The sequence below is a fragment of the Aristolochia californica genome, unplaced genomic scaffold, assembly GCF_029961685.1.
Source record: "Aristolochia californica isolate CCGP_79_NKW_82.1479 unplaced genomic scaffold, dmAriCali1.0.hap1 SCAF_14, whole genome shotgun sequence".
NCBI lineage: Eukaryota > Viridiplantae > Streptophyta > Magnoliopsida > Piperales > Aristolochiaceae > Aristolochia > Aristolochia californica.
The window spans coordinates 1,030,667-1,055,000 of NW_027181815.1; the positions used below are offsets into that span (position 1 = coordinate 1,030,667).

At 38.7% G+C, this 24,334-nt stretch overlaps 5 protein-coding genes across 8 annotated transcripts; 1 reads left to right on the forward strand and 4 right to left on the reverse strand.

Annotated features, from left to right (window-relative positions):
- Positions 1-7,026: 7,026 nt before the first annotated feature.
- LOC137950140 (putative glycine-rich cell wall structural protein 1) lies at positions 7,027-7,473 on the reverse strand. Its single transcript, XM_068796526.1, has one exon. The coding sequence runs from the start codon at positions 7,471-7,473 to the stop codon at positions 7,027-7,029; it is 447 nt and encodes a 148-aa protein (XP_068652627.1).
- Positions 7,474-8,927: 1,454 nt separating this feature from the next.
- LOC137950141 (GPI-anchored hemophore cfmA-like) lies at positions 8,928-9,251 on the reverse strand. The gene has a single exon (XM_068796528.1). It carries the CDS (start codon positions 9,249-9,251, stop codon positions 8,928-8,930), a length of 324 nt encoding a protein of 107 aa, XP_068652629.1.
- A 694-nt stretch (positions 9,252-9,945) lies between these two features.
- On the forward strand, positions 9,946-14,079 carry LOC137950584 (E3 ubiquitin-protein ligase DA2L-like). Of its 4 annotated transcripts, none has more exons than XM_068797137.1 (8): positions 9,946-10,438; positions 10,834-10,885; positions 10,976-11,021; positions 11,858-11,939; positions 12,075-12,186; positions 12,548-12,623; positions 13,201-13,267; positions 13,352-14,079. In XM_068797137.1, exons 1-8 carry the CDS (start codon positions 10,241-10,243, stop codon positions 13,940-13,942), a joined length of 1,224 nt encoding a protein of 407 aa, XP_068653238.1. In that variant the 5' UTR covers positions 9,946-10,240; the 3' UTR covers positions 13,943-14,079. The 4 variants fall into 4 exon arrangements, with proteins under 4 accessions (XP_068653238.1, XP_068653242.1, XP_068653239.1 ...); XM_068797141.1 differs by having other exon boundaries at positions 13,367-14,079; XM_068797138.1 differs by having other exon boundaries at positions 12,551-12,623.
- Positions 14,080-14,485: 406 nt separating this feature from the next.
- On the reverse strand, positions 14,486-15,539 carry LOC137950143 (tetraspanin-15-like). Its single transcript, XM_068796530.1, has 2 exons — positions 14,910-15,539; positions 14,486-14,818 (listed from the first exon to the last, which is right to left on the reverse strand). Exons 1-2 carry the CDS (start codon positions 15,537-15,539, stop codon positions 14,486-14,488), a joined length of 963 nt encoding a protein of 320 aa, XP_068652631.1.
- A 1,678-nt stretch (positions 15,540-17,217) lies between these two features.
- On the reverse strand, positions 17,218-18,301 carry LOC137950146 (tetraspanin-15-like). The gene is made up of 2 exons (XM_068796531.1): positions 17,690-18,301; positions 17,218-17,535 (listed from the first exon to the last, which is right to left on the reverse strand). Exons 1-2 carry the CDS (start codon positions 18,299-18,301, stop codon positions 17,218-17,220), a joined length of 930 nt encoding a protein of 309 aa, XP_068652632.1.
- Between the last annotated feature and the right edge of the window lie 6,033 nt (positions 18,302-24,334).

The window sequence follows — 24,334 nt, forward strand, 5'->3', positions numbered from 1 at the left end:
TGATTTGTAGCTTTGATTGCACAAACTATGAGAATGTTGCCTATTTATAGGCGCTGGTGATCAGAATATGAGAAAGAAGCATGTGGTGGAGAAGAAGACAACCGTGAGTGGATCATTACTTTTCCTTCTCTCTTTCATTTGCCGACCTCACTATCTTGCGAGTGGAGTAGATGATTCGATTATTTTCAGACGGGCACGTGTAATGATGATCGAGCTACTCTTGGTACAGAAATCAACTCTGTTGGTATGCTTTAGTAATAACCATTGAGGTCAAACAGAATCCTCTTATCTGTTGGGGTGTTCACCGGAGATAAATCCCAGTTCTACAGTTATAGAGTCATGGCTGTAGAGTTATTGAAAATGGCCGGTGTTCTTGAACTTGGAAGAAACATTTGAAATGAGGTGTGGATGTAGCATTAGTTGCTTCACAAGAAAGTAAAATTAATTTATAGGAAATAAAATGGAGAGATCAACACATAATCAAGAGCGATATTTTGATCCTACTAACTGGCACTGCTTAATCGCTTGAGATGTTTATAGTCGTGTCTAAATAAGGAATTTTACTAAATTATCTATTTTTAAATTAATATTAGAAAAAATAACCAACTTTAAACTTTATATAAAAAATACTTAACTTTGGCCAGTCAACTGCACACGTGTAAAGTCTAAGATGACATGTAAGCTTTGCCCGTTTATGGGGTGCCACATCAGCACCCAAAGAAATTAATAGTACGTCATGTAACACAACATTACATCGCCATGTCATTGGACAATGTACAACATGTTATTGTGCCATGTCATCAATGTGCTGTGTCAACATGTTTTTTTTTCTCATATTTTTTAAGTTCTTTTGTAAATTAATTAAAAATATATGTTTCTGATGTAATTAACACTTACTTTATTGATTTTCAGATATTATTGAATTTAATATAATATTTTGTAAAAAAATATGTTGATGAGGTGCTTTGATAATGTGGCATGATTACATGTCAACCTTTGTCCAATGACGTGTCAGGTGGCTCGACATTAATTCATTTGGGTGCTTATGTGGCATGATCATGTGGCAGCACATAAATGCAAAGTCGGGTATTTTTTTATATTAAGTTTGAAAATTAGTTTATTTTTACTAATATTTATTAAAATTGGATAATTAAGTAAAATTCCAAAATAAAAGTTATACATTCTTTTGGAACTCCCATGAATGGACAACACTGATCTATGTGGTATTAAGGTGTAGTCAAGAAGTCCCCTAGATAATTTTCCCATTATTTCTTATGATATCGTAAATGTAAGAAAATCAGATAAAAGGAATTTTTTTAGTAAATTTCTTTTCAATGAGAAAAAATATTTTTTCATTATTTTATTTTCTTATGACGACACAAAAAATCTCTAAGTCACCCATTTCTTTGCTCTAGAACCTTCATAAATGTAAGTAAACCATTTAAAAATAATTTTTTCCAACAAAAAATATTTCAATGAGAAAAATAATTTCTTTGCCATTCTTTTTTCTTATGATGACACAAAAAATCTCAAAGTCACCCATTTATTCAACAACTTAAAAATATTTTTTTTCAAGTAAAAATTAATTTTCAATGAGAAAATTAAAGAAAAAAAGTTATTTTTCTTTATTTTATTTTCTTATGTCGACACAAAAAATTAAGTTACCAAGGACTACGTGCTTCCCACTAATTGTTATGGCTATTTGGAGAGGTGAGAGGGCAAAAACTTTTCCACAGTAGGACAAAGAGTATTCATTTCTTTTTGTCTAATGAAAAATAGGAAAAATATTATATTAATAAGGGTTGAGAACTTCAGTTTGATGGTGCAGGTGTGATCAACTGGAATTACGTTGGTGTAACTTCTTGGGTTAGGCTCAAAAGAAGACCAAGTAAGTGGACTCTGAAGAAGAAATCAAGAACGTCGTTGAATCATATTGAGAAACTGGAGGTAAGAGTAACAATGGCGGATTTGGTATTTCCAAATCTCCTTCTTATTCATATACAAGACTAACTGGTAACAAACATCCACTTTCACTTCTTACTTTCCATGGCCCTTGCCATAACCAGATCCCTCCCCTTATCCGTAACCAAACCCAGATCCAGAGCCTGAGCCTAAACTAGATCCTTCTCCTTCTCTGTAACCGGGCCCAAAACCTCCTCTACGGCCAGACCCTGAGCCATAGCCACTCCCCCTACCAGAGCCTAATCCCCTACCGCCACCTTGGCCACATCTAGATCCAGAGCCTGAGCCTGAGCCGCTACAACCACCTAAACCTATGCCTACTCCTCCTCTTAAGCCAATCCCTACACTACCCAAGTCCAAACCCAGGTCCTTTCTTGCTATCCTGCTTGCTTGAGTCACGACCGAGCTCAAGAGTAAGAAACTCAACAAAAATGATTTTGTTGGCTACATGTTAGTGTTGGATCATAAACTCTATCCATGATCTATGATTCAAGCCCAACATAAAGAAACTTCAAGATTAAGAGGAAAGTCAGAAGTTAAGTCCGTTTCCAATAGATAAGGACGTTGAGTTGGTAAAGAAGTTTGAAGAATAAGCCATCAAAAGAGATAAATGAATGACAATGAATTTGCCATGTAACAGAGGTTTATGTGATGTGTATTTACTCTTGGTGTCTATAATACCTATGTATGCTATGTAAAATGATAAGAAGAAGATAAAGTTGAATATAGAGAGAGTTTTTATCCCTTCTTCTTCTTCCGTTTCTGTTTCTGAACTAGCACTGAACTACCATGAAAATAGAGATGTTAAACAAAGAGAAACAAAGCCTTAAAGATTTTTTTTATTTTCCAACAATGGTATCAGAGCTTTGTTTCTTTGAGTTCTCCCTTGGTTCTGCCGCCATCACCTACGTCATCGTCGTCGCCGAACCTGAAGCTCAGCCTCTATTTTCTCTCTGTAGAGCATAGGAAAAGCTCTATCCATCGTCAGTTCCGTGTCACCGTGTGCCTCCAGCTCCTGCTGTCGTCGCCACAGTAGTTCTCGAAAATTTTCATCCCGTGCTATTAAAAACAGCGTCACGGGGAAGAAAACGATGGTTTGGATTGTCTTTTTGTTTCAATCCGGTTCCACTCAACAAACAACGGTCTGGTTCGTCTTTTGGTTCTCACTCAACTCGGTGAGTTGACTTAGTAATATTCTGGTGGCTTGAAGAAGCTCGTTTGACATCCGATTGAGGTGATTTTGGAGACGTTAGATTCGTATCGTCCAAAGTTTTCTTTATTGAAAAATATGGTAGGTACCCCTCTAAGTGTTGACACTCAACAACAATAATTACGACAACTGGAGTATCGAGATGAAGACACGTTTTGGAGCATACGATATTTTTCATTAAAAAAAAAAGGCTTTAGCAAGCCAGAAAGAGAGGGTGAGAGGATGCTCTTACACAAGAGTAGAAGACAACTATGAAGGATTCAAGAAAGAGAGATAAGAAATCTTTCTATCTCATCTATCAAAGATTTGATGATGGTGTCAAGTGCAACTTCCGCCAGAAAAGAAGTTGCAAACCTCTTACAAAGGAGTCGAGAAGGTAAAGAAGATCCGTCTCCTAGAGGTGAGTTCGAATCCTTACATATGAAGGCATCCGAGACTAGTTTTGAGTAGCAACTGTCTTTAAAAAAATGATGAAAAATTAGAAGATATGAGAAGATACTCCGCATACCGTCGCAATGATGAAAGAAACCAAAGACTTGGAAGAAATGATGTTTGAAAAACTCCAAGGAACATTGCAAGTTTATGAAGAAAAGTACAAAAGGAAAAAGAAAAAAAACTTCACAAGATTAAGGAATCTACTTGGAGTCACAAGATCAAGTTTAAGGGGGGGTGTTGGATCATAAACTTGATCCATGGTCTATGATTCAAGCCCAACATAAGGAAACTTCAAGGTTAAGAGGAAAGTCGGTTTCCAACATATAAGGACATTGAGCTGGCAAAGAAGTTTGAAGAAGAAGCCAGCAAAACAGAAAAATGAATGGCAATGAATTTGCCATGTAATTGAGGTTTATGTGACGTGTATTTACTCTTAGTGTCTATAAATACCTATATAAGTTATGTAAAATGATAAGAAGAAGATAGAGTTGAATATAGAGAGTTTTTATCCCTTATTCTTTTTCCATTTCTGTTACTGGACAACTATGAAAATATAGATGTTAAACAGAGAGAAACAGAGCCTTAAAGAATTTTTTTATTTTCCAACAATGGTATCAGAGCTTGGTTTATTTGAGTTCTCCCCTGGTTCCGCCGCCATCACTGACGTTATCGTCGTCACCGAACCTAAAGCTCAACCTCTATTTTCTCTCTGTAGAACATAGGAAAATCTATTCGTCGTCAATTCCGCGCCATCGCGCGCCCCCAATTCCCGTTGCTGTCACCGTAGTAGTTCCTGAAAAATTTCATCCCGTGCTATTAAAAACAGTGTCATGGGGAAGAAGACAATGGTATGGATTGTCTTTTCATTTCAACCTGGTTCAATCTGGTTCTACTCAACAGACAACTGTCTGGTTCATCTTTTGGTTTTCACTCAACTCGGCCGGTTTCGGTTCAACTCGATGAGTTGACTTAGTAATATTCTGCTGACTTGTAGAAGATCGTCTGACTTCCGATCGGGGTGATTTTGGAGGCGTTGGATTCGTATCATCCAAAGTTTTCTTTATTGAAAAATATGGCAGACACCCCTCCAAGTGTTGACACTCGGCAACAATAATTACGACAACTGAAGTATCAAGATGAAGACACGTTTTGGAGCATACGATGTTTTTCGTTAAAAAAAAAAAACTATAGCAAGCCGAAAAGAGAGGGTGAGAGGATGCTCTTACACAAGAGCAGAAGACAGCTTTGAAGGATTCAAGAAAGAGAGATAAGAAAGCTCTCTACTTCATCTATCAAAGATTTGATGATGGTGTCAAGTGAAACTTCCGCTAGAAAGGCGTAGAAGAAGTTGCAAACCACTTACAAAGGAGTCGAGAAGGTAAAGAAGGTCTGTCTTCTGGAGGTGAGTTCGAATCCTTACATATGAAGGCATCTGATACTAGTTCGGAGTAGCAGTTGTTTTTAAATAAATGATGAAAAGTTAAGAAGATGTGAGAAGATACTCTGCATATCGTCGTAATGATGGAAAAAATCAAAGACTTAGAAGAAATGATGTTCGAGCAACTCCATGGTCTATGATTCAAGCCCAATATAAGGAAACTTCAAGATTAAGAGGAAAGTTGGTATCCAACAGATAAGGATGTTGAGCTGGCAAAGAAGTTTGGAGAAGAAGCCAGCAAAATAGAAAAATGAATGGCAATGAATTTTCCTTGTAACATAGGTTTATGTGGTCTATAATACCTTTGTAAGCTATGTAAAATGATAAGAAGAAGATAAAATTGAATGCAAGGAGAGTTTTTATCCCTTCTTCTTCTTCCATTTTTGTTTCTAAACTACCATGAAAACAGAGACGTTGAACAGAGAGAAAAAGAGCCTTAAATAAATTTTTTATTTTTCAACATTTAGCTATGTGAGCTTAAGCTCTTCAAGGAAACTGTGTGGAAGAAAGAATACGAGAGCAGATTGGAGAGGGTTTGATGTTTTGATGAAAAATGAGTCGCCTGGTTTCCCCTCATATAGTAGCCTTACTTCCATTGAAGCGGGTGGATTGAGAGAAACAAGATCTAGTGCGTCACCAGATGGCAGTATCAGGAATTCTGTCTTCAAAAGTTTGCGAAGAAGGTAAGTGGGCTTCGCTTTATGCGCAGCAGTCGGTGGTGAATGGAGTTTGCTTTCTTTGACTGTATGCCTCTGATGTTTTTTCCCTAGGAGACACCTCAGCAATTGGCAACTCCAGAATCTTCATCGTCTGTCCTTATTTTTGGCTGCGTTGTTTCCATATTTTTGGCCAGGAGAAGGGGCACATGATCAGCACTAAGAGCTGTCTAGCTATTTGTCATTCTTCTTTCAGAATCCTTTTTCGAGAAGATAATGGTTAGAAAAGCAGAATTCATCACACCATGATACCTCATTAAACAAGAACTTCTTCGGAGAAACAGAGTTTTTTTTTGACGATCTTGCTCATCTTCCCAAAAGCAATGTAGACTTGATATACAGGCGAATGTACCTCTCTTTAGTGTAAACAGAACGACAAGAATCTGCACTGAACTCTTAAGCTGAAGCATACAACACTCCGAGTCTTTGCGTGGTCGATTGATAAAAGAATATGATTAATGATGATACTGAACCTCGTCAAAGGCTTAAAGTTTGAAAGAGAAAGAGTGTTTTTGTCAAATTTAGATTGCTTTGTACATGGAACTCATCATACTCTTAGCAAAGTGGATTAGCCATGAGCCATGGAGACGGACACGTTCGTCGACTTTTCCTTTTCATTCTGGCGTGACGATTGTCCAGCCCGCCTAACCACAACTGTTTCTACGTCATGTTGAATTTTTATCGAAGTCATTGTGTTTTGTTTGTGGCTGATCTGATGGAATTTAGCCGAAGTGCCGAAGAGAGTGAAGTCGACTTCTGTAAGTTTAGTAAACGACACTGCTTGGATTTTTGTTCAGTAGATACGACGGCCATTCAGTGGTTCAGATGTTTACGTTGAGGAAGCACAGCAGCCATAAGAAATAACTGAACTAATCAATCTAAGGTTTTGCTGAGTAGCACGACGTTCAGGTTTATAAGCGTCGATGTTTCTGCTATTCCTCTTTCTTGAAGCAGTTCTTGTAGGAAAGAGATTGGAAGGATAGCACCATTTGCGAAATGAATGTGCTCATGGTTAGGACTCGGTTTGCCAGTTGCAGACGTTCTTGAGTTTCTGACAATCTCAAGACGAAGTGCACCACAAATAGCACAAAACGTACTAATTTTTTAATGATTAAAATTCAATTCTTTATTGCATTTTCCGAACAAATACCTAGCATGCATAAGATGGTGAAATTTGTAGCATGGAATCTGAAGCACGACCATGTCTTTATTTATTCACACTCATAATGGCGCTAAATTATTATCTATCATAAAATCAAAGCAGCTCATTTGCCGTCTCCACCGCCGTCACCTTCACCTTCACCGTATCCCTCGCCGTAGCCAGAGCCTCTGCCTGAGCCAGACCCCTCTCCATAGCCCTCACCATGTCCATAGCCCGAACCGGAACCATGGCCACGTCCAGAGCCAGAGCCTCTACCATGACCGGAGCCAGAACCAGCACCTGAACCAGCACCAGACCCTGCGTATGAGCCAGCTCCAGACCCTGCAGACGAGCCAGCGCCCGACCCTGCGGATGAACCTGCTCCAGATCCTGAACCAGAGCCGGAGCCAGAGCCAGAGCCTTCTAGTCCCACTCCCACCCCAGCACCTCCAACTCCAAGACCTCCGCCAAGGTCCACACCCAGGTCCTTCCTTTGCACTCTGCTCTCTGCTGCCAAAACCATAGCAGCAAGCAGCAGAGATAGAAGCACTGGAAGCTTCAAGGTGGCCATTTTTCTCACTGGGAATTGTTTGAACACGTCCAAGCTCTCAACTTTGTATGATTTGTAGCTTTGATTGCACAAACTATGAGATTGTTGCCTATTTATAGGGGATGGTGATCAGAATATGAGAAAGAAGCATGTGGTGGAGAAGAAGACAACCGTGAGTGGATCATTATTTTTCCTTCTCTCTTTCATTTACCGACCTCACTATCTTGCGAGTGGAGTAGATGATTCGATTATTTTCTGACGAGCACGTGTAGTGATGATCGAGCTACTCTTGGTACAGAAATCAACTCTGTTGCTATGCTTTAGTAATAACCATTGAGGACAAACAGAATCCTCTTATCTGTTGGAGTGTTCACCAGAGATAAATCCCAGTTCTACAGTTATAGAGTCGTGACTGTAGAGTTAATGAAAATGGCCGGTGTTCTTGAACTTGGAAGAAACATTTGAAATGAGGTGTGGATGTAGCATTAGTTGCTTCACAAGAAAGTAAAATTAATTTATAGGAAATAAAATGGAGAGATAAACGCATAATCAAGAGTGATATTTTGTTCCTACTTACTGGCGCTGCTGAGATGTTTATAGCCGTGTCTTAATAAGGAATTTTACTAAAATATCTATTTTTAAATAAATACTAAAAAAATAAATCATTTTTTAAATTTTATTTAAAAAAATACTTAACTTTTGGCTAATCAACTGCACATGTGTACAATCTAAGATGACATGTAAACTTTGGCCATTTATGTGGTGCCACAAAACACCTAAAGGAATTAATGGTATGTCAGCTCACACATCATCACGTCGCCATGTCATTGGACAATGTACAACATGTTATCGTGCCATGTCATCAATGTGCTGCGATCAACATGTTTTTTCGCTGCAATATTTTATGTTCTTTTGTAATTTAAAATATTAATTTTAAATTTTAAAAATCTTACATATTTTATTACCTTCAATTTAATGTTATAAAATATAATTTTTCATTAATTATTTAAAAATATATTTTTATGATGTAATTAATACTTACTTTATTGATTTTCAGATATTATTGAATTTAATAAAATATTTTGTAAAAAAAGATATGTTGATGAGGTGCTTTGATAATGTGGCATGATTACATGTCCTACCGTGTCCAATGATGTGGCAATGTGATGATGTGTCAGGTGGCATGACATTAATTCATTTGGGTGCTTATGTGGCATGGTTGCACCACATAAACGTGCTAAGTTGGGTATTTTTTATATTAAGTTTAAAAATTAATTTATTTTTACTAATATTTATTAAAAATGATAAATGATAAATTAGTTTAAAAATGCTTATGTGGCATGATTAGTTGATTTGGCTCAAGTAATTTTGGGTAAGAAGGCACAAATGATAAATGGATGGAGTAAACCATTTCCTTATTCATATAAACAAGCGCTTATCACTAACAAAGTTGATATGATGTGTACAAGTGAGTTTCAATTCCCATCTCCTCTCCCGGAGCCCTCTCCAGAACCGTGCCCGTAACCAATCCCACCAGGACCAGCAGAAATTGAACCAGACCTGGAGTAAGATCCGGAGCGTGAGCCAAGACCCGTCCCAGATCCCGAACCCGAGCCAGACAGAGAGCCGGAGCCGGAAACGGAACCATCGGAGCCAACACCAAGTCCAGCACCGGTGCCAAGCCCAAGACCCCCACCCAAGTCCAAGTCCAAGTCCTTCCTCTCCATTCGGCTTTCAACCATTGCAGCAAAAGTAGCAAAACCCAGAAGGAGGACAGCAAGAAGCTTGAAGTTGGCCATTTTCTTCTTCACGCAACGACTGAAAACTCCGTAGTTATCCTGTCTGCGATCTTGTTTCAGGGAATGAGAAGATTTGCCTGGAGAGAAAGGGGGGAGGTCACCTATTTATACCTGTGGGAGTGATCTGATTTCAACTATTTTTATAGAGAGTGTCTTGGAGCTTGTGGTGGAAAATAGAGTTTGAGTTGTAGTGGAGCATTTTCTAATGAGATCCCCTTTTCGCAAGTGACACGTTTTCTGTAGTGGTGCCGCGGCACCCATTGTTGCACCTTCAAAGTGGAGTCTGATCAACGCATGTGCTCACCCACTCTTGCAGGAGTTGAACCAGACAAAGTAAGAAATCCAAGTAGGCAGAAGCTTCTGCAAATCATTCTGGTAAAGCTAAAGGGTTGTGTCAAGGAAATAGGTTTCTATTATCATGTTTGGATGCTTATGAAAAATGAGAGAGAAAATAAAAATGAAAAAATACCCATATTCTAAACTTATTAGTCAAAATACCCAATTTTAACTTGCCACATCGGATGATCAACTAGCCACGTCAGCCAAGATTGCCAACATGGCACATTAAAAACTGGAGAAGTGCCGTCGAAAAATAAGAAAAATAGAGGAAAAGGGGAAAGAAGGAGTTGACATGGCTTTAGGCTGAACAGGAGCAACCAAAGATGCTGATGACCGAGTCCGGTAGCTTAGAAGTTTGAACTGATTTTTGCTACCGATTCGACTCAAGAGTTCGAAACCGAATGGGAAGCTCGACTGGGCAAGTTGCAGACACAAGTTTGCTTCCTGCCTGGTTCCCATATTTTAATGCCGCTTTTGCTTTTTTATTCGCTTGCAGCTCTGACAAGAAAGAACAAAGTAGCAGAACGAACTATAAAACTATTCTGGAAGTGGAAGAAGGGAGAAAACAAATTAACCTACCCAGATGTTAGGGAACGCAAATCGATGAAGATTTCGATAAAGAAAGGGGGAAACGATAAGGCTGAAGATCGATGGGCAACCGAATTTGCAGGAAGCGAAGAAGCTCAATCGAGGAGCGCTTCACGAGACCGCAACGACTGGTACGGCAGCCATCTGATGTCGATTACAAGCGGCTCCGCAAGCTGATTTTGTCTCAGAAGCTCGCGCCTTGCTTCGACGGCGTGGAAGATTCTAATCCTGAACTAGAAGAATGCCCCATCTGTTTCTTTGTAATTCTCTTGGCTTATTGCTGATAATTGATATTGTTATACTACTTTTCATCAGGGTTCTTCTCAATTTTGATCTTTCCCATGCGCTTTATTTTGTCTTCTTTGTTTCTTATCCATGGAGCTCTCTGAAAACGTAGATATTTTCTTTGGCAACTTTTATTCCTTTCATTGTTAGAATGTTTTAATTCGTTTCTGTTTTACTAATTGAATTTCGGATGAATTCAATCCTTAAAGGTTTTCTTTTTATTTATTCAAAGTTCCATCATTTTTCTACAAGCTTGGCCCTTTCCATGGCTTGGAGTTCCCTGATTTGTTTACTTCAGTTTGTTTTCACAATTCGAGAATCTGATAGCAAGGACCCAAATTCTATTTTTATCTCTTTTTTGTTGTTTCAGTACTACCCGAGTTTAAATCGCTCGATATGCTGTAGGAAAAGAGTCTGCACAGGTAAGTTTCTTTCCCTTCTCATTTCTATTAGTTATTTGTTCGGTTTCAAATACGGTCTTTATGAAGCTTTTGCTTTTACTTCCGATGTAGAGTGCTTTCTGCAGATGAAGCCTTCAAATGCTGCTCGTCCTGCTCAGTATCTTTTCTTTTTCATAATCGTCTTTGTTATTTTATTTGTATCTACCTACATCTGCATTTGCAGTTCGTATTATTTTCGATACTCTGTTTCCACTCTGTTTCTCGTACCTATTTTGCTTCTTGTACCCATAGTCGTCAAATCTTGCTTCGTTGGGGTAGTTAACTGCTCTTACTCTTAGAATCACGAAAATGTCCTGAACCTGCTAAGCTGTTGTCTTACTGAAAAACTCTTTTGAGATGAAACATTGATAAGTGGATTTTTGCGTTATTGCTACTTGATGTCATGGAAAGAAAAAAAAAAGTGATTTAACATGTGAAAAGATAGTAGAAGAGATCGCCATAACTTTCTCAGGCATTTTAGTTGGAGCCTTTAGTTTCTGTATTGTGAATACCTTACCTGCAAAAAGTTTCAAATTTTGTGGCGGAGAAAAAGGAGAACCATCTAACAAATGTGGTCCTCCAAAATGAACTTGGGCAGTTGAATTATGATTTTTTTCTTTACTAAATAGTTGAATAGATCAAGTGTTGAATTTTCTACTTTGAAAGTGAATTAGAGTCATACACTGTTTGGAGAAAGTGCTCTATTGTTTGGAGAATTTGAGTTTATCCCATGGACGATGGCAAACGTTATGGGCCTGGTTGTTAATTAAGACATGTTCAATGATTCCTGGACTAGGCCATCAAGGGAACTGAAGTGTTTCAGTCTAAAATGGTGTCTTTCTTTAAAACTTTACCCCGCTATCTGGACAAGAGGACATTTTGGTGATTTACACTGTCTTAGCTGACCTAAAAGTTCTATGAAATGCTAGAGTTTGAAGTCCTTAACTGTTTAAGGTGCCCATTTTGCAAATGCTCAAGCTATGCAGTTGAGTTCCGTGGTGCTAAGACAGAGGAAGAGAAAAGAAAAGAACTAGCGGTATGTGTTCTTTTCTTTAATTAATATGTAAAAGCTCTGTTTGAATGTAAGTAACTGTTCATTATTGTTTTTTAAGGTGTCTGAGTAAACTTTTATTGACAATTGACGGCCAATAGTTGGTTTGTTATGGTTTAGGAAGAACAGAAGGTCACTGAGGCCAAAATGAGAATACGGAGGCGTGAATCTCAGAATGATCTGACTCTGCTTGTGGACCTCCCTTCTTCTAATGAAGAGCTTCAATCATCAGGTTGATGCTTTGGGTTAAGCTCAAGTTCTGTTCAAAATTTGGATTTTGCAAATTTTCCCTTTTATTTCATTTTAATGAGGTTAGAAGTGAGTGATGGTGTTAATAGTTGTGGTAAATTTGAAAATTGCACATGATTTGTGGCAATATTTAATTCCTTGAATTCTGTAGGAATGGTTGTTTAGAGTTCCTTGACATTCTCTTCAAAGGCCTCTTAGCACTTTAGCAATAAATATTCAGTGTTCTTTAAAAAATAAAAAATAAATAGTCAGTTTCTTTGCACGGAATCAAACATGCATTCAATAGTATTTATCAATGTTAATCACATGCACTTGTTTACAATGTGTGAATATGTGGATTTCAGCAGGTGATTCCCAGGAGATTAGAGACTCTAGTGTGGAGGTACCAGCAGAAAGTATGGTCTCTCAGTCACCCGAGAGGTTTGAGAATAATATTTTAGCTTGTCTTAAGTAGCATCGAAGAAAATGATCTTTATTCTATCAGTCCTCGAAATTCTTTAACGTGACTTACAATAACTCAGCCTTTTAGTTAGTATCCCAGAAGAAAATTATTGTTTTGGCATGACTTTTAGACCAGTATATCCCTAAACTGTTGGAGAGCAAAAATCATTTGTGTACACTTTTAATTATCATATCAAATCAGCATAATGCATGTTGATATTGTATCTGCGACACTTATAGACCAGTATTTCTCTTAGCTATTGAAGGGTAGAAATCGTTTTCTTTTAGAACTTTACAAATCAATTAATATGATGCATTTCAGTCTTGTCATTCTTTTGAGACTCACCAGATAGAATTCTATATCCTGTGACAAATCGAAACATCCATCTTTGACAAAATTTGATTTTTCATCTGAAAATGATTAGTCTACTGAGGTTTTTGCTGATATGACAAGTTTTTATGCAGTAAGTTTGTTTTTTATGGAGAAAATTTTAGTATCATCATCATTATTTCTTCAGTTGTATGATGTTGTATTTTATCAAATTATATTGAACAGGCATGGAGCATTGAATCAACATTATGAAGAGATCATGATAATGGAAGCTATTTGGCGATCTCTTCAGGTTTGCTCAGTGCTAGTTTAATATATACACTTCTAGATCTGGTAATATACAAATGAACTGGTTATGTGCATTAAATTCTATCAGGAAGTTGACTTACAGGCAAACACAACTAAGCAATCTTCTGCACCAAGTGGCTCTGGTGAGGCTCAGGTTGCAAATCTTGATTCAAATCAGAAATTGTTGTCCTCAGCGTCATTTTTGGGGGTGAAAGATGTTCCTCCAGAAGAATCAGTTATTGAAAGAGTTGCAGTTTCAATTCCTAGAACGGATGAACCTGGTCAATCCACAATTGACCTGACAGGTCAAGCCCCAGTTTCAAATTCTGGAAGGGGATATCAGGACCTGAAAAATGAGACGAACTCTGTTGCAGATTCAGGAGGTCTAGAATCTGAGGCAGGGTCAGAAATCGAATGTCTGGCTAGTTGTTCTTTTACTACTGAGAATGATCCTTGGGAGTCAGTCTCCCACAGCATCGAAGAAGGAAACCAGGATTTGTTGCCAGAGGTTTTCTCTGATGCAGATGCAGCGGAGGCTAGTGATGGAGGCTCCTCCTTCAGCAGTATTCATGCTCTCTCGGACAGATCTTGTGCAACTCTGCATTATACTGATGATGAGATAAACCCCTGCTGCTCTATTCTTTCATCTCCTGTTTCTCTCGAACAGGAGAGGATTTAGATAATTTAAGTGACGCAGCCAATTTGCAGTGCATAATGTACATAATTTGTTGTAGTTAGGCATTTGATGTACTACACTGGCCTTTTGCATGTGGAGAGTTGTGAAATGAGATGAAGTGCTCCATTTGGTGATCTGCCTCCAAGGAGTTTTGATTTTTTGCCGGAAAATGCGTGTTTAGAAAAACGGATCTCTCTCTCTCTCTCTCATATAAACTCTTTCTTTAAAGTTAAGACAACCTCATTGAGATGCAGCTAAGAAAACGGCGAGTTCATTGTATTTGATAGTAATGAAAATGCAAACAGTGATGTTTCTTCTTGATTGGCTTATATTGAAGATAATGAAAATCGTTAGTCTAGATTTGAATAACAGAAGAGATGATCATCAAAAGTGTCTTAAATGACCCTTTAGGAAGAAAAGATGAACAATACACAGACATGGAGAAACTGATCAACAAATTCTTCACTAATCACTGCTAACAACCAACGAAAGAAGAAGCTAAACAGTGAAGCTACTACTGCGAACGGACTGGGTATTCGCTAAATTTCAGGTTCTCACGATCCTACATGTTTTCATATCTGCCAAATTTGTGACGAAAATCGAAGCATGGGTAGCGATAAGGAGCACCGCCATTAGAACGAGGAAGATGCCCAGGCGTTTCCATCTCTGCTGGAGGGTTCTCAAGAACCCCTCTTTGCATGATTCGCAATCGTAACAAAGTTTGTTCTGGGCGTTGTCCCAGGTGCTACAGTCCCCGCCTAAAACAGACTTTGATGCGTACTCCAGCTCCTGGTACTCTTTGCTTTCCCTTGCGTTGATCCAACAAGTCGCGTTCACGTACTCCATCCCGCAGAAAGATGGTGGCTTGCAGCAACCGGACTACATATAAGAAGAAAGGAACGAATCGTTATTCTGACTGATAACAGATTGAGAGTGCTTTCAAGAAAACAATGTTTGAGAAGAGTTTTACCTCTATCCCAGTGAGCTTCTTCGTGCTGAACGCGTAGGATGTTAATCCCATCATTCTGAAGCCTAATTCAGCGCAGACTTGAGTGCGGTATAAACAAGCCTTTATATCATTCCAGTAACGTCCATGCCGGTCAACTCTTAGTTGAAGCCACATCGGCGAGTCCGGGACTGCTCGGCTCTCCATTTTATAGGCCCCGACCAGCGCAAGTCCCACGATGAACATGACCATGAGAGGGATCGTCGCTGCCAAGAGACCCGGCATGAGACAACGGGAGCCATAGTAGATCACCAGGTTGCTGATGATAAATATGAGAATCATCGCGACTCCGATCATGATTCGCATCTCCGGCATATGAATGAAATTTTCACAGTTGTAGTCTCGCATGTAGAGTAACGATATCCCGGAAGCAAGCAGAGGAAGAGAGAGGATGAAACATGCAACGGAGGCTATGCAGATTACTCGCTTCAACTTATCCGACGTTGGTGGAGGCATTGGTTCTTCACATGGGAGCTTTGATGCTTCGGGAGGTGGAGTGAATGTAGGCTTTGGAGCTTCAGACTGCTGTGAAGCTTCAACTTGAGGCTTTGATTCTCCTTCAGCCGGGTGCGGTAGGCCACTGTTTTCAGCCATTACTGGGATGGTCAACGATTAGGAGTGAGGCAGAGTGGCTGTGCGGGAGTTTAAATACTGTTGAATACGGTGCAGGTAACGTTCGATTAGTTAGGATTTTCTTAACTTAATATAAGAAGATTTACTTGAACAAGTCAAAATTTGAAGAGCGCTATTCGGATTTTGAAAATCGATCGGTCATGGGCAAACGAATCTACAGGAAGCAAAGCGGTTCATAATCACGAGAGCCCAGCGGCCATGGCATGTGGATCACCAGAGGTTCGCTTGCTGATCGTGTCTGGCAACGGCTTCAATATTTAAAATTCTGATGATTTTAGATCCTCGTATGCGCTAACTTTTTTTTTCTTCTTCTTTTCTGTCTTGTTCAGGCATGAGCTTTCTGAAGGCTTGATCTTTTCTATGGCAAATCTGTTTAACCAGTTTCTTCTGAGCAACTTTCTTATTTCGACCTCGGTTTTGTTAAGGAGGCGAGTCTTCTTCATGGCTTTGAGCTGGTACCTGCGGATTTATCCATTCAATGTTCATTATACAATAGGTTTCTTTATCCGAGTTTGAATCGCTCCATATGTAGCAGTAAGAAAGCAGTCTGCAGCTCCTCCATTTCTGCTAGTTTCTGTAGGGTGGGCTCACGCAACGACTACTTGAAAAAAAGAAAGAAAAAGGATTGAAAGAAAGAGAGTATTGAGACAGTTGTAGAGAAAGAAAAATTCTGACGTTATCAGATATCCAGTTTCTAGTGAAGAAACCAAAATTTTCTCTTAGTTCCTTTATAAATTCTAATGAGATTATTGTCTGCATGTGTTCTTGAGCATTTCTGCAGCCTTTTGAAATTATTCAGGAGAGACTGTTGTAACCCATTATTTGATATAGTGGAGAATTTCACTGGACTAACTCCCATGGGTTTTTCTCTTCACACCCAAGATCCCAGGTTTTTTTTCTGGGAATGCTGTGGATTTACAGAGTTTGAACTTTTTCAGCTGTTTGGAAGTGCCCATTCTGCAAAAGTTGAACCTACTCTATCCACTACCATGGCGGAAAGACACAGGAAGAGAAGAAGCAATAACGTCTTTTATGGTGCCCTTATCCCTAATGTGTTTATTGACACCTCATTACGTTTAAATAGACTTACTAGTTTGGGACGAACCAAACATTGTTTTGAGTCCGGATCTCCCTAGACCACTTGGTTAACGAAATTTCTGGGCCAAAGTAACCACCTTGGTGGGAATGGCTCTATACATAGCGAGGTCTGGTTCATTCATGACGGGTCCAGGGATTTCCCAGACCAATCGATAGAGTCTGGAAGCATTTCTTATGGTTTATGGCTTTTCATATTAAGCCTTTCTTTGTACTCTTAGGGATTGTTTCCTCATGCTTGCAGCTGAACATCTTCTTTATCCTTTAATGAGTTCTCTTTCTGAAAAAAAAAAAAAATTGTAATAATCTCCCATGGATTGAGATTTGTCGCTTGTCTCCACTGCCAGTGGACGCCGTCCTAAATTTAATTACCTTCCGCCATACCATCAGAAACAGAATCACAGAGCAGCTAAAGAAGACGGAGAGAACTCGTAAATAAAAACTTTCACTATTCACAGCTGGAGTCTCTAATAAAGATGCTAAACGATGAAACTAAAACAAACGCAAACAGACTCGATACTCGCAAATTCAGCATCTGTAAACCCTACGTTTTCTGCTTTTCCGCCACATTTGAGACGAAAATCAAAACATGGGTAATGATGAGGAGCACTGCCATTATAATGAGGAAGACGCCAAGGCGTTTCCATCTCTGCTGGAGGGTTCTCAAGAACCCCTCTTTGCATGCTTCGCACTCGTAGCAGAGTTTGTTCTGTTCGTTGTCCCAAGTACTACAGTCCCCGCCTAAGACAGAGGTTGATGCATAGTTGAGCTCCTGGTACTCTTTGCTTTTCCGTGTGTTGATCCAACAGGTTGCGTTCACGTACTGCATCCCGCAGAAAGATGGCGGTTTGCAGCAGCCAGACTGCCATAAGCAACAGATCATGAATTGTTATTCTCGTTGGTAAATGATTAAGAGTGCATTTAAGAGTGAAGAATCGCTTGTTGGTATGATCTGGTGCGATGCGATTGAGAAAAGATGAAAGATAAACGCTCTGGTAAACAATAATGGGGCTTACCTCTATCCGTGACAGCTTCTCCATACTGAATTCGTAGGAAGTTAGTCCCATCGTTCTGAAGCCCAGTTCGGCGCAGATCTGGGTGTCATACAAGCATTCCTTTATATCATTCCAATAAACACTCTGACCAATTCTGAGCTTGAGCCACATGGGCGAGTCCGGCACTGCGCGGCTCTCTATTTTATAGGCACCGATCAGGGCAAATCCCACGATGAACATGACCATGAGTGGGATCACCACCGCCAAGAGACTAGGCATGAGACAACGGAAGCCATAGTAGATAACTAGGTTACTGATTATAAATATGAGAATCAGAGCGACTCCGATCACGGGTCGCATCTCCGACATTCGCAGAAGATCCTCGCAATCATAGTCTCGCATGCACAGCAATGATATCCCGGCGGCGAGCACCGGAAGGGAGAGGATGAAGCACACGACGTTCAGCACAGCCACTCTCTTCATCTTGTCAGACACTGGTAATGGCTTGGGGTCTTCGCATGGAGGCTTTGAAGGTTCGGGGGGCGGTAGAGGAGGAAGAGACTGCATTGGAGGTTCAACTTGAGGCTTCGGTTCTCCTTCAGCTGGCTGCTGCGGGGCACTGTTTTCTTCCATAGTGCTGAGGGTGGTCTAGTGTTTGTTCTTCTTCTCCTTGTTGTGAGAGGCTTAATATAGTAACATGGAATGAAATGAGTAGTGTTGGACCAGTTATAAGTCGAGTGCTTGGAGGCGGATTAAATGAGTATTTCTCGCTGGAATGTGCCAAGGTACGGGACCAAGTCAGCTGAAGATAAAACTAACCTCTTGATTATGGGCGCTTGGACCTGCTGGGGGAGGGAGGAGCTCCCCTCTCCGTGCCTGGTGCCCCTCACATAGCAGCTGGGCCAGGGGTCCCAACCATGATTAATTGACCTACACTTACGGAAGACAAGTGTTCAAAGTAGAAGCAATTTTAGACAGAAATTTATTTTTAACCTTGATAGATGGTCACAATTATCGATATCGATTAACGACATGGATTGAAATAAAGCCACCAGTAGAGCCATGGTCAAAATCGAAACTCCCAACTTGCAGTTAAAGTATGAAAAGAAAGTTTTATCAAGGATCACGATGAAACCAATCGAATTGGGCCATTGCTAATCAAAGTGTAAGAGAATGTCATTTAAATGCCAATTAGATGCCACACAAGTGGGTAAGTTGGCACATTAGTGACTTGGTCTTACCACAAGCAAAAAATTCATAGATTGAGACTTGGTAAAGAGAAATTAAGGGAGAGAAAGGGGCCCTCTATAGTGATCCATTTGCCATTTTGGGAGAGCTCAAAGAACGAAGATAAACCTCATAGCCGCAACAAACAAGCCTGAAACTCTTGTCTAAACACCAAGTAGAAATTACTTAAAGACTCAAATACGAACTAAACAACTACTTTTATAAAGGTATTCTACACTTGTCATGACGATTAAATCAGAAGGTCAGTATAGATAGGACCCAAAACATCACTTGTAATTTTTTTTTTGTGTTATTTGACTATAAATGGGTTGTGCCATTTCATAGACCAACCCATTTGTAAGTCCATATTTTTTGCATATTCAACTGAACCATCTCTACTTTTCATATCTTTCTCTACAAGAAAAGAAAATCAGTTGATCCAACATCTTGACATTTTATGGCACAAAGAAGAGTCAGGATCTCAAGGCCACAAGCTCAAATATGAGTTAATCAAGTCCAAATAAGGCAAATCTGATTGTTATCCATCTAAACTAGAGGTTGTGAGACACACAATCCGTCATTGAGTCATCAAAGTGAAACAAGGAGGTTCACTCAACCATGAAATTATGCCTTGAAATGGAAGAAAAGAAAGTATCATATCCTTCTAAGTGTATAAAGCCACCATACTGGTCTATGGGCAACCACGTCTACAATTGTACATGAAGAACTTCACCTCAAAACTTCTTCAAGCCCTATGGTGTTGGCGAATGTAAAATGATATGAGGAGCTATGCAATAGTTCTCTTCAAACAAATCTCCAGTACGCATCACAAAAAGAAAGTTCAACATAAACAATGTTTCCAAGAGTTAGTATATCTATCATGATGACACAAGTAATAACTTTGGAGGAACAAATTGTTGAGCTACAACAAGTAATGAAGGAAAAAGATGAGCAAATTAAGGCAAGAGATACTCAAATTGAATAACTCATGTCTAAAATCAAGTCGTAGAAAGCAAACCTGATCTTTCTGTCCCAAAAATCCGCCTCAACTTGACTTAGCTTTTGAGGGCATATATTTTGCTCCAACAAGTCAACAAGTTCTCCAACCCACATAAGGAGGTTTCTCATCAATTGATTCTCTCAGTCATTGTTGAAAATATTCTATGAGACCTTCAACTAGTGGACGAAACACAAACAACATTTCAAGTCTATCTTCAACCTTACAATAAGAGAATCCAAGCTCCACCCAATTTCTAATAGCTTGATGGAAATGGTAACCCAAAGCAACATATTGTGCACTTCATCTAAACTTGAAACAATGTCGGGACGGATGATGCTTTGATGGTGGAACAATTCAACCACTCATTGAAAGGAAATGTTTTATACTGATTTGCTGAACTAATTCTGAAGTCCATTGACAATGGGTAACAACTTAGAAATGAATTCTTAAGTTGATTCTATAACACTCAATGCAATGTCACATTGGTGGAGCTCACCTAAAGTAAGCAATGAAGGGATGAAAAAATAATTGACTACATTAAGTGTTGGAGAAATTGAGCTTGAATTTCAAAGATAGCATAAACCTCTCGACAGAAGCAGAATGCCAAATGTGCATCCAAGGAATTAAGTATGGTTTGCTTTACTTTTTTCAAAGTAAAAAGTTCAAAGACTTCCAAGAGTTAGCCACAGAAGCCTACAATATATATGAAGATGTTGATTACTTCCAACAAAAAACAACAAAACACCAATATATGGGCTTCAAAAGATAAAGAAAGAATTACATTCTTAGTCTGAGAATTGAATTTATCTAGCTTGTCTTCTTCCTCTCTGCTTGCGGGTGCAACTCACTCTAGGCTGAGAATAAAGACATTGCGCCCTAGACAAAGCTCCATTGGTCGCAAAATCGTCCACAACCACTAGAACAACCTGAAAGTTTTTAAAAGAAAATGTCATAAATCAGAAGCAATATAAAATCTGAGAGAGAACGAAGGAGAAAAGAAAAATAAAAAAAGAGAGAGGAAAAATGAAAAAACAAAGAAGAAAAAAAGAAGAAAAGGAAAAAATTGAGAAGGGAAGAAGGGGAAGAATAAGGGAGGAAAAAGAAAAAGAAACAAGAGGAGAAAGCAAAAAGAAGAAAAAAAAAGGAGGAAAGACTATTACCTGGCTCTCTACACCAAATAACAAGGTCTATGAGAGTGAAGTATTGCTAATTAAATCTCTGCATTGACAGGATTTGAAGTGGTATAGAATTGAAATTGAAGTAATGTATGGGGGATTAGATTCTTAATTGGAAAAATTTCTTGCGTAGTGAGATACTGCAGAGATTATCTTTTCTATGAGTTTAAATCCAAAGTAGTTATAAGATGAGATTCAAATTCCAATTCAGTTGGTCAAGTACAATCAGATGTCATCACGTGGCCTTTTTATTTTCATGAAAATAACATATTAGAAGCTTGTCCCCACCAAACCAACACAGTAAATCCAATTGAACACTTTGATGATTGTCCCATACATCAAAGGCCCATAAAAAAGAATCCTCAATGTTACACTTTGATGGTTGTCCCATAAATTAGGTCTACCAACAAAAACATGTTCTTCACCTTTACACTTTGATTTTTGTCCCATGAGTCAGGCCTACCACTAAAAAAGAATTTCTTCAATATACACATTGTTGGTTGTCTGTTAAATTGAGCTCACCATAAAAAAATCTTCAATGTTACACTTTGACAGTTGTCCCATAAGTCGGGCCTATCACCAAAAAGTTCCTCAATGTTACACTTTGATGGTTGTCCCATGAATCGGTCCTACCACGCAAAAAAAACCCTACTCCCACTCAAACTCTTCATGGAAGAAGGGTTTTATGAAAAAGCAAAAAAAAGGTGAAACCCTAAGTTAAATGATAGGTCAAGTTAGGTTTGCCACCAAAAAAGAAACAAACAGAGAGAAAGAGTACTCTGAGACTTGTCCATCTACTAAAAAAACGAAGTCACAACGGAGGCATCTATAGACATCAAAATTTTATCACCAAAATTTCTAACCTTGATCAATAGTCAAGATCATCAATCTCAATTAACAGTTTAGATCAAAGAAACTTGGCCACCAGTTGATTGTTCGTCAAAATCAAATCTCTCAACAGTCAAAGTGTGGAAGGATAGTCAAACTGATCTTCAATCGGAATTTCAGTCAAAATCTAAGATCGAAGCTTGATCAATGGTCAAGATGAAGTCAATCAAACTAGGCCTCCACCAAAATCAAAGTACAAGAGAATGCCACTTAGATGCCACACAAATCGGGGAGTTGGCATATTAACAACACATGGCACCAATAGGAACACCATGTGGCATTAATATGATTTACATCATCCGACACATTGTAGGAGACTTGATCCTGCCATGTGCCACAATCTGAGGGAAAGTATACTTAATCTTGCCACATGTTAAAATTTCATGAGATGTAGTTCAACCTCATGTTAAAATTTTATAGGTTCAACCACATGTTAATGCCGAGGGATTCTTACAATTCACATATCTTTATCCACTCCTACAAACCGGATTTTTTTCTTTACATACTTAAAAAAGGATAACCATGTTAACCATTTTTATGAGAAACGGTTTTCTCATTAACGTGGTCTCAAACTTCTGGCAGTTGCAACTTTCGGAAGTTGCAACTCCCTCGGTAACACGAAGCCATGAATAACCTTGATGGGAGGTTGGCTTCAATTAATGGTTTTCGGTCCCCTGTTTCGTCACTCAAGCCCCTTCAGTTGAGCCATCGCCATGAATGCTCAGAGATCGGAAGTGTCGAACAGAGAACAAAATTTGAAGTGTATGGAAGGAGGTATGTCATTTAGCTTCCGTTTAATTTATATGATGAATTTCACGTTGTTATTAGAAATTCATGTTTAAAGCTTACAGTTGGTATCAGAGCAGACCTCTGATCCAGTGTTTTGATTCCGAGAAGTCTCTGTTTCTGTTTTGGTCTATGTTATGTTTTTTAAAAACAAATTATGCACTCACTGGTTGCGAGAGCCGGGGCTCTAGCATCGGCGACAACCAGCGTTGAGCATGACGCCGGCACTGGCGACCATTCTGCACGGTTTGCTGGCGTCGACATTGTATAAAAAATCTGGAGCCGACAGTCTCTGTCCGCTCTTGGTGCGGGACTGTCGGCGGCTCTCTCGCAACGCCTGAGAGCGTCGGAGCCGCAGCGCTAACGCCGGCGACCATTCCGACAGGTTTGCCGGAGTCAAAGACTTGAAAAAATGCCGGCGAATATTTTTCTGTGCGCGGCTGGTGGTTGAAGACGACCTCCAGCGCGCAGAAACATGTTAATTAAATTCATATGGTTTTTTTGTAAATACCATCGAGTTGGCTCGGGACGAGTCTTCTGCGACTCGTCGTTCCAACTTGACAACCGCGACTCAGGTCAGGTTGACACGAAGAAAAAAAAAAACACTTGAGTCGACTCGGATCAGTTGAGTTGGTTCGCCGTTCCTGGACCGAGCCGACTCGGTACTTAAAATTGGTTTTGCGTCGGCGGGATTCGAACGCGCGCTGGGAAAGTGACTTGCGCCAGTGACCATTAGGCTAGTGACCATCAATTGTTATGTATATAGGAATTTTTACATTTATTTCTTGTTACAATTTTTATGCATTTTTTGGCATATATGTAAATGCATGAAATTAAAGTTATGTATAATATTATAGTTTTTAATTAGGCATATCTTATGAGAATATTTTGTGCATAATGATAACATGTTAGTGTAAGTTATAATTATGCAATTCATGCTATTCTCATACATTTATGAGATTTAATGTCTAGTGATCCATATAATTTTTATTAAGTAGAAAGTAGCCACAACATCTTTACCTTAATAAAAATTATATGATTAGCATCACATAAAGAATATTAGACATTAATTGTAACTAATTTTACTTAATATAATAAATTTTATCCCACATGATTTTTTATTATATTTGAGTTTATTAGTTAGGATAAAATATCAAGTTATTCATAATTTACCCATAGGGATTATGAATTCATAAATAATTTGATAGTTTTATCATAAAGAAAAAGTAGAAATTAATTGTAATTAATTATACTTAATATAATAAAATTTATCCCACAAGAACTTTTATTATATTTGAGTATATTAATTAGGATAAAATATCAAATTATTCATAATTTACCCACAGGAATTATGAATTCATAAATAATTTGATACTTTTATCATCAAGTTTACTCATAAAAAATATTGAATCTGTTTGAATTAAAAAAATATTTAGCCCACAGACAATGTTTTTTATGTCAATTGATTTGATTTTTAAGCATGATTTACATCGGTAAAGAATGATATTTTATTCAGGTCTCAGTTTAACATCAGCATGTAATTTTTAATTTTATGCAGTTGTACAACCTACACATTTATTTGATATTCGT

Bases quoted from the DNA above. Each gene is read 5' to 3' on its own strand.
- LOC137950584 (XM_068797137.1), top strand. From the start codon at position 10,241: ATGGGCAACCGAATTTGCAGGAAGCGAAGAAGCTCAATCGAGGAGCGC. The intron at 10,886-10,975 runs GTAAGTTTCTTT...CTTCCGATGTAG, and splicing joins TAGGAAAAGAGTCTGCACAG to AGTGCTTTCTGCAGATGAAG. The intron at 11,940-12,074 runs GTATGTGTTCTT...GTTATGGTTTAG, and splicing joins AGAAAAGAAAAGAACTAGCG to GAAGAACAGAAGGTCACTGA.
- LOC137950143 (XM_068796530.1), bottom strand. From the start codon at position 15,539: ATGGCTGAAAACAGTGGCCTACCGCACCCGGCTGAAGGAGAATCAAAG. The intron at 14,819-14,909 runs GTAAAACTCTTC...TCTTATATGTAG, and splicing joins AGAAGCTCACTGGGATAGAG to TCCGGTTGCTGCAAGCCACC.
- LOC137950140 (XM_068796526.1), bottom strand. From the start codon at position 7,473: ATGGCCACCTTGAAGCTTCCAGTGCTTCTATCTCTGCTGCTTGCTGCT.
- LOC137950141 (XM_068796528.1), bottom strand. From the start codon at position 9,251: ATGGCCAACTTCAAGCTTCTTGCTGTCCTCCTTCTGGGTTTTGCTACT.
- LOC137950146 (XM_068796531.1), bottom strand. From the start codon at position 18,301: ATGGAAGAAAACAGTGCCCCGCAGCAGCCAGCTGAAGGAGAACCGAAG. The intron at 17,536-17,689 runs GTAAGCCCCATT...TGCTTATGGCAG, and splicing joins AGAAGCTGTCACGGATAGAG to TCTGGCTGCTGCAAACCGCC.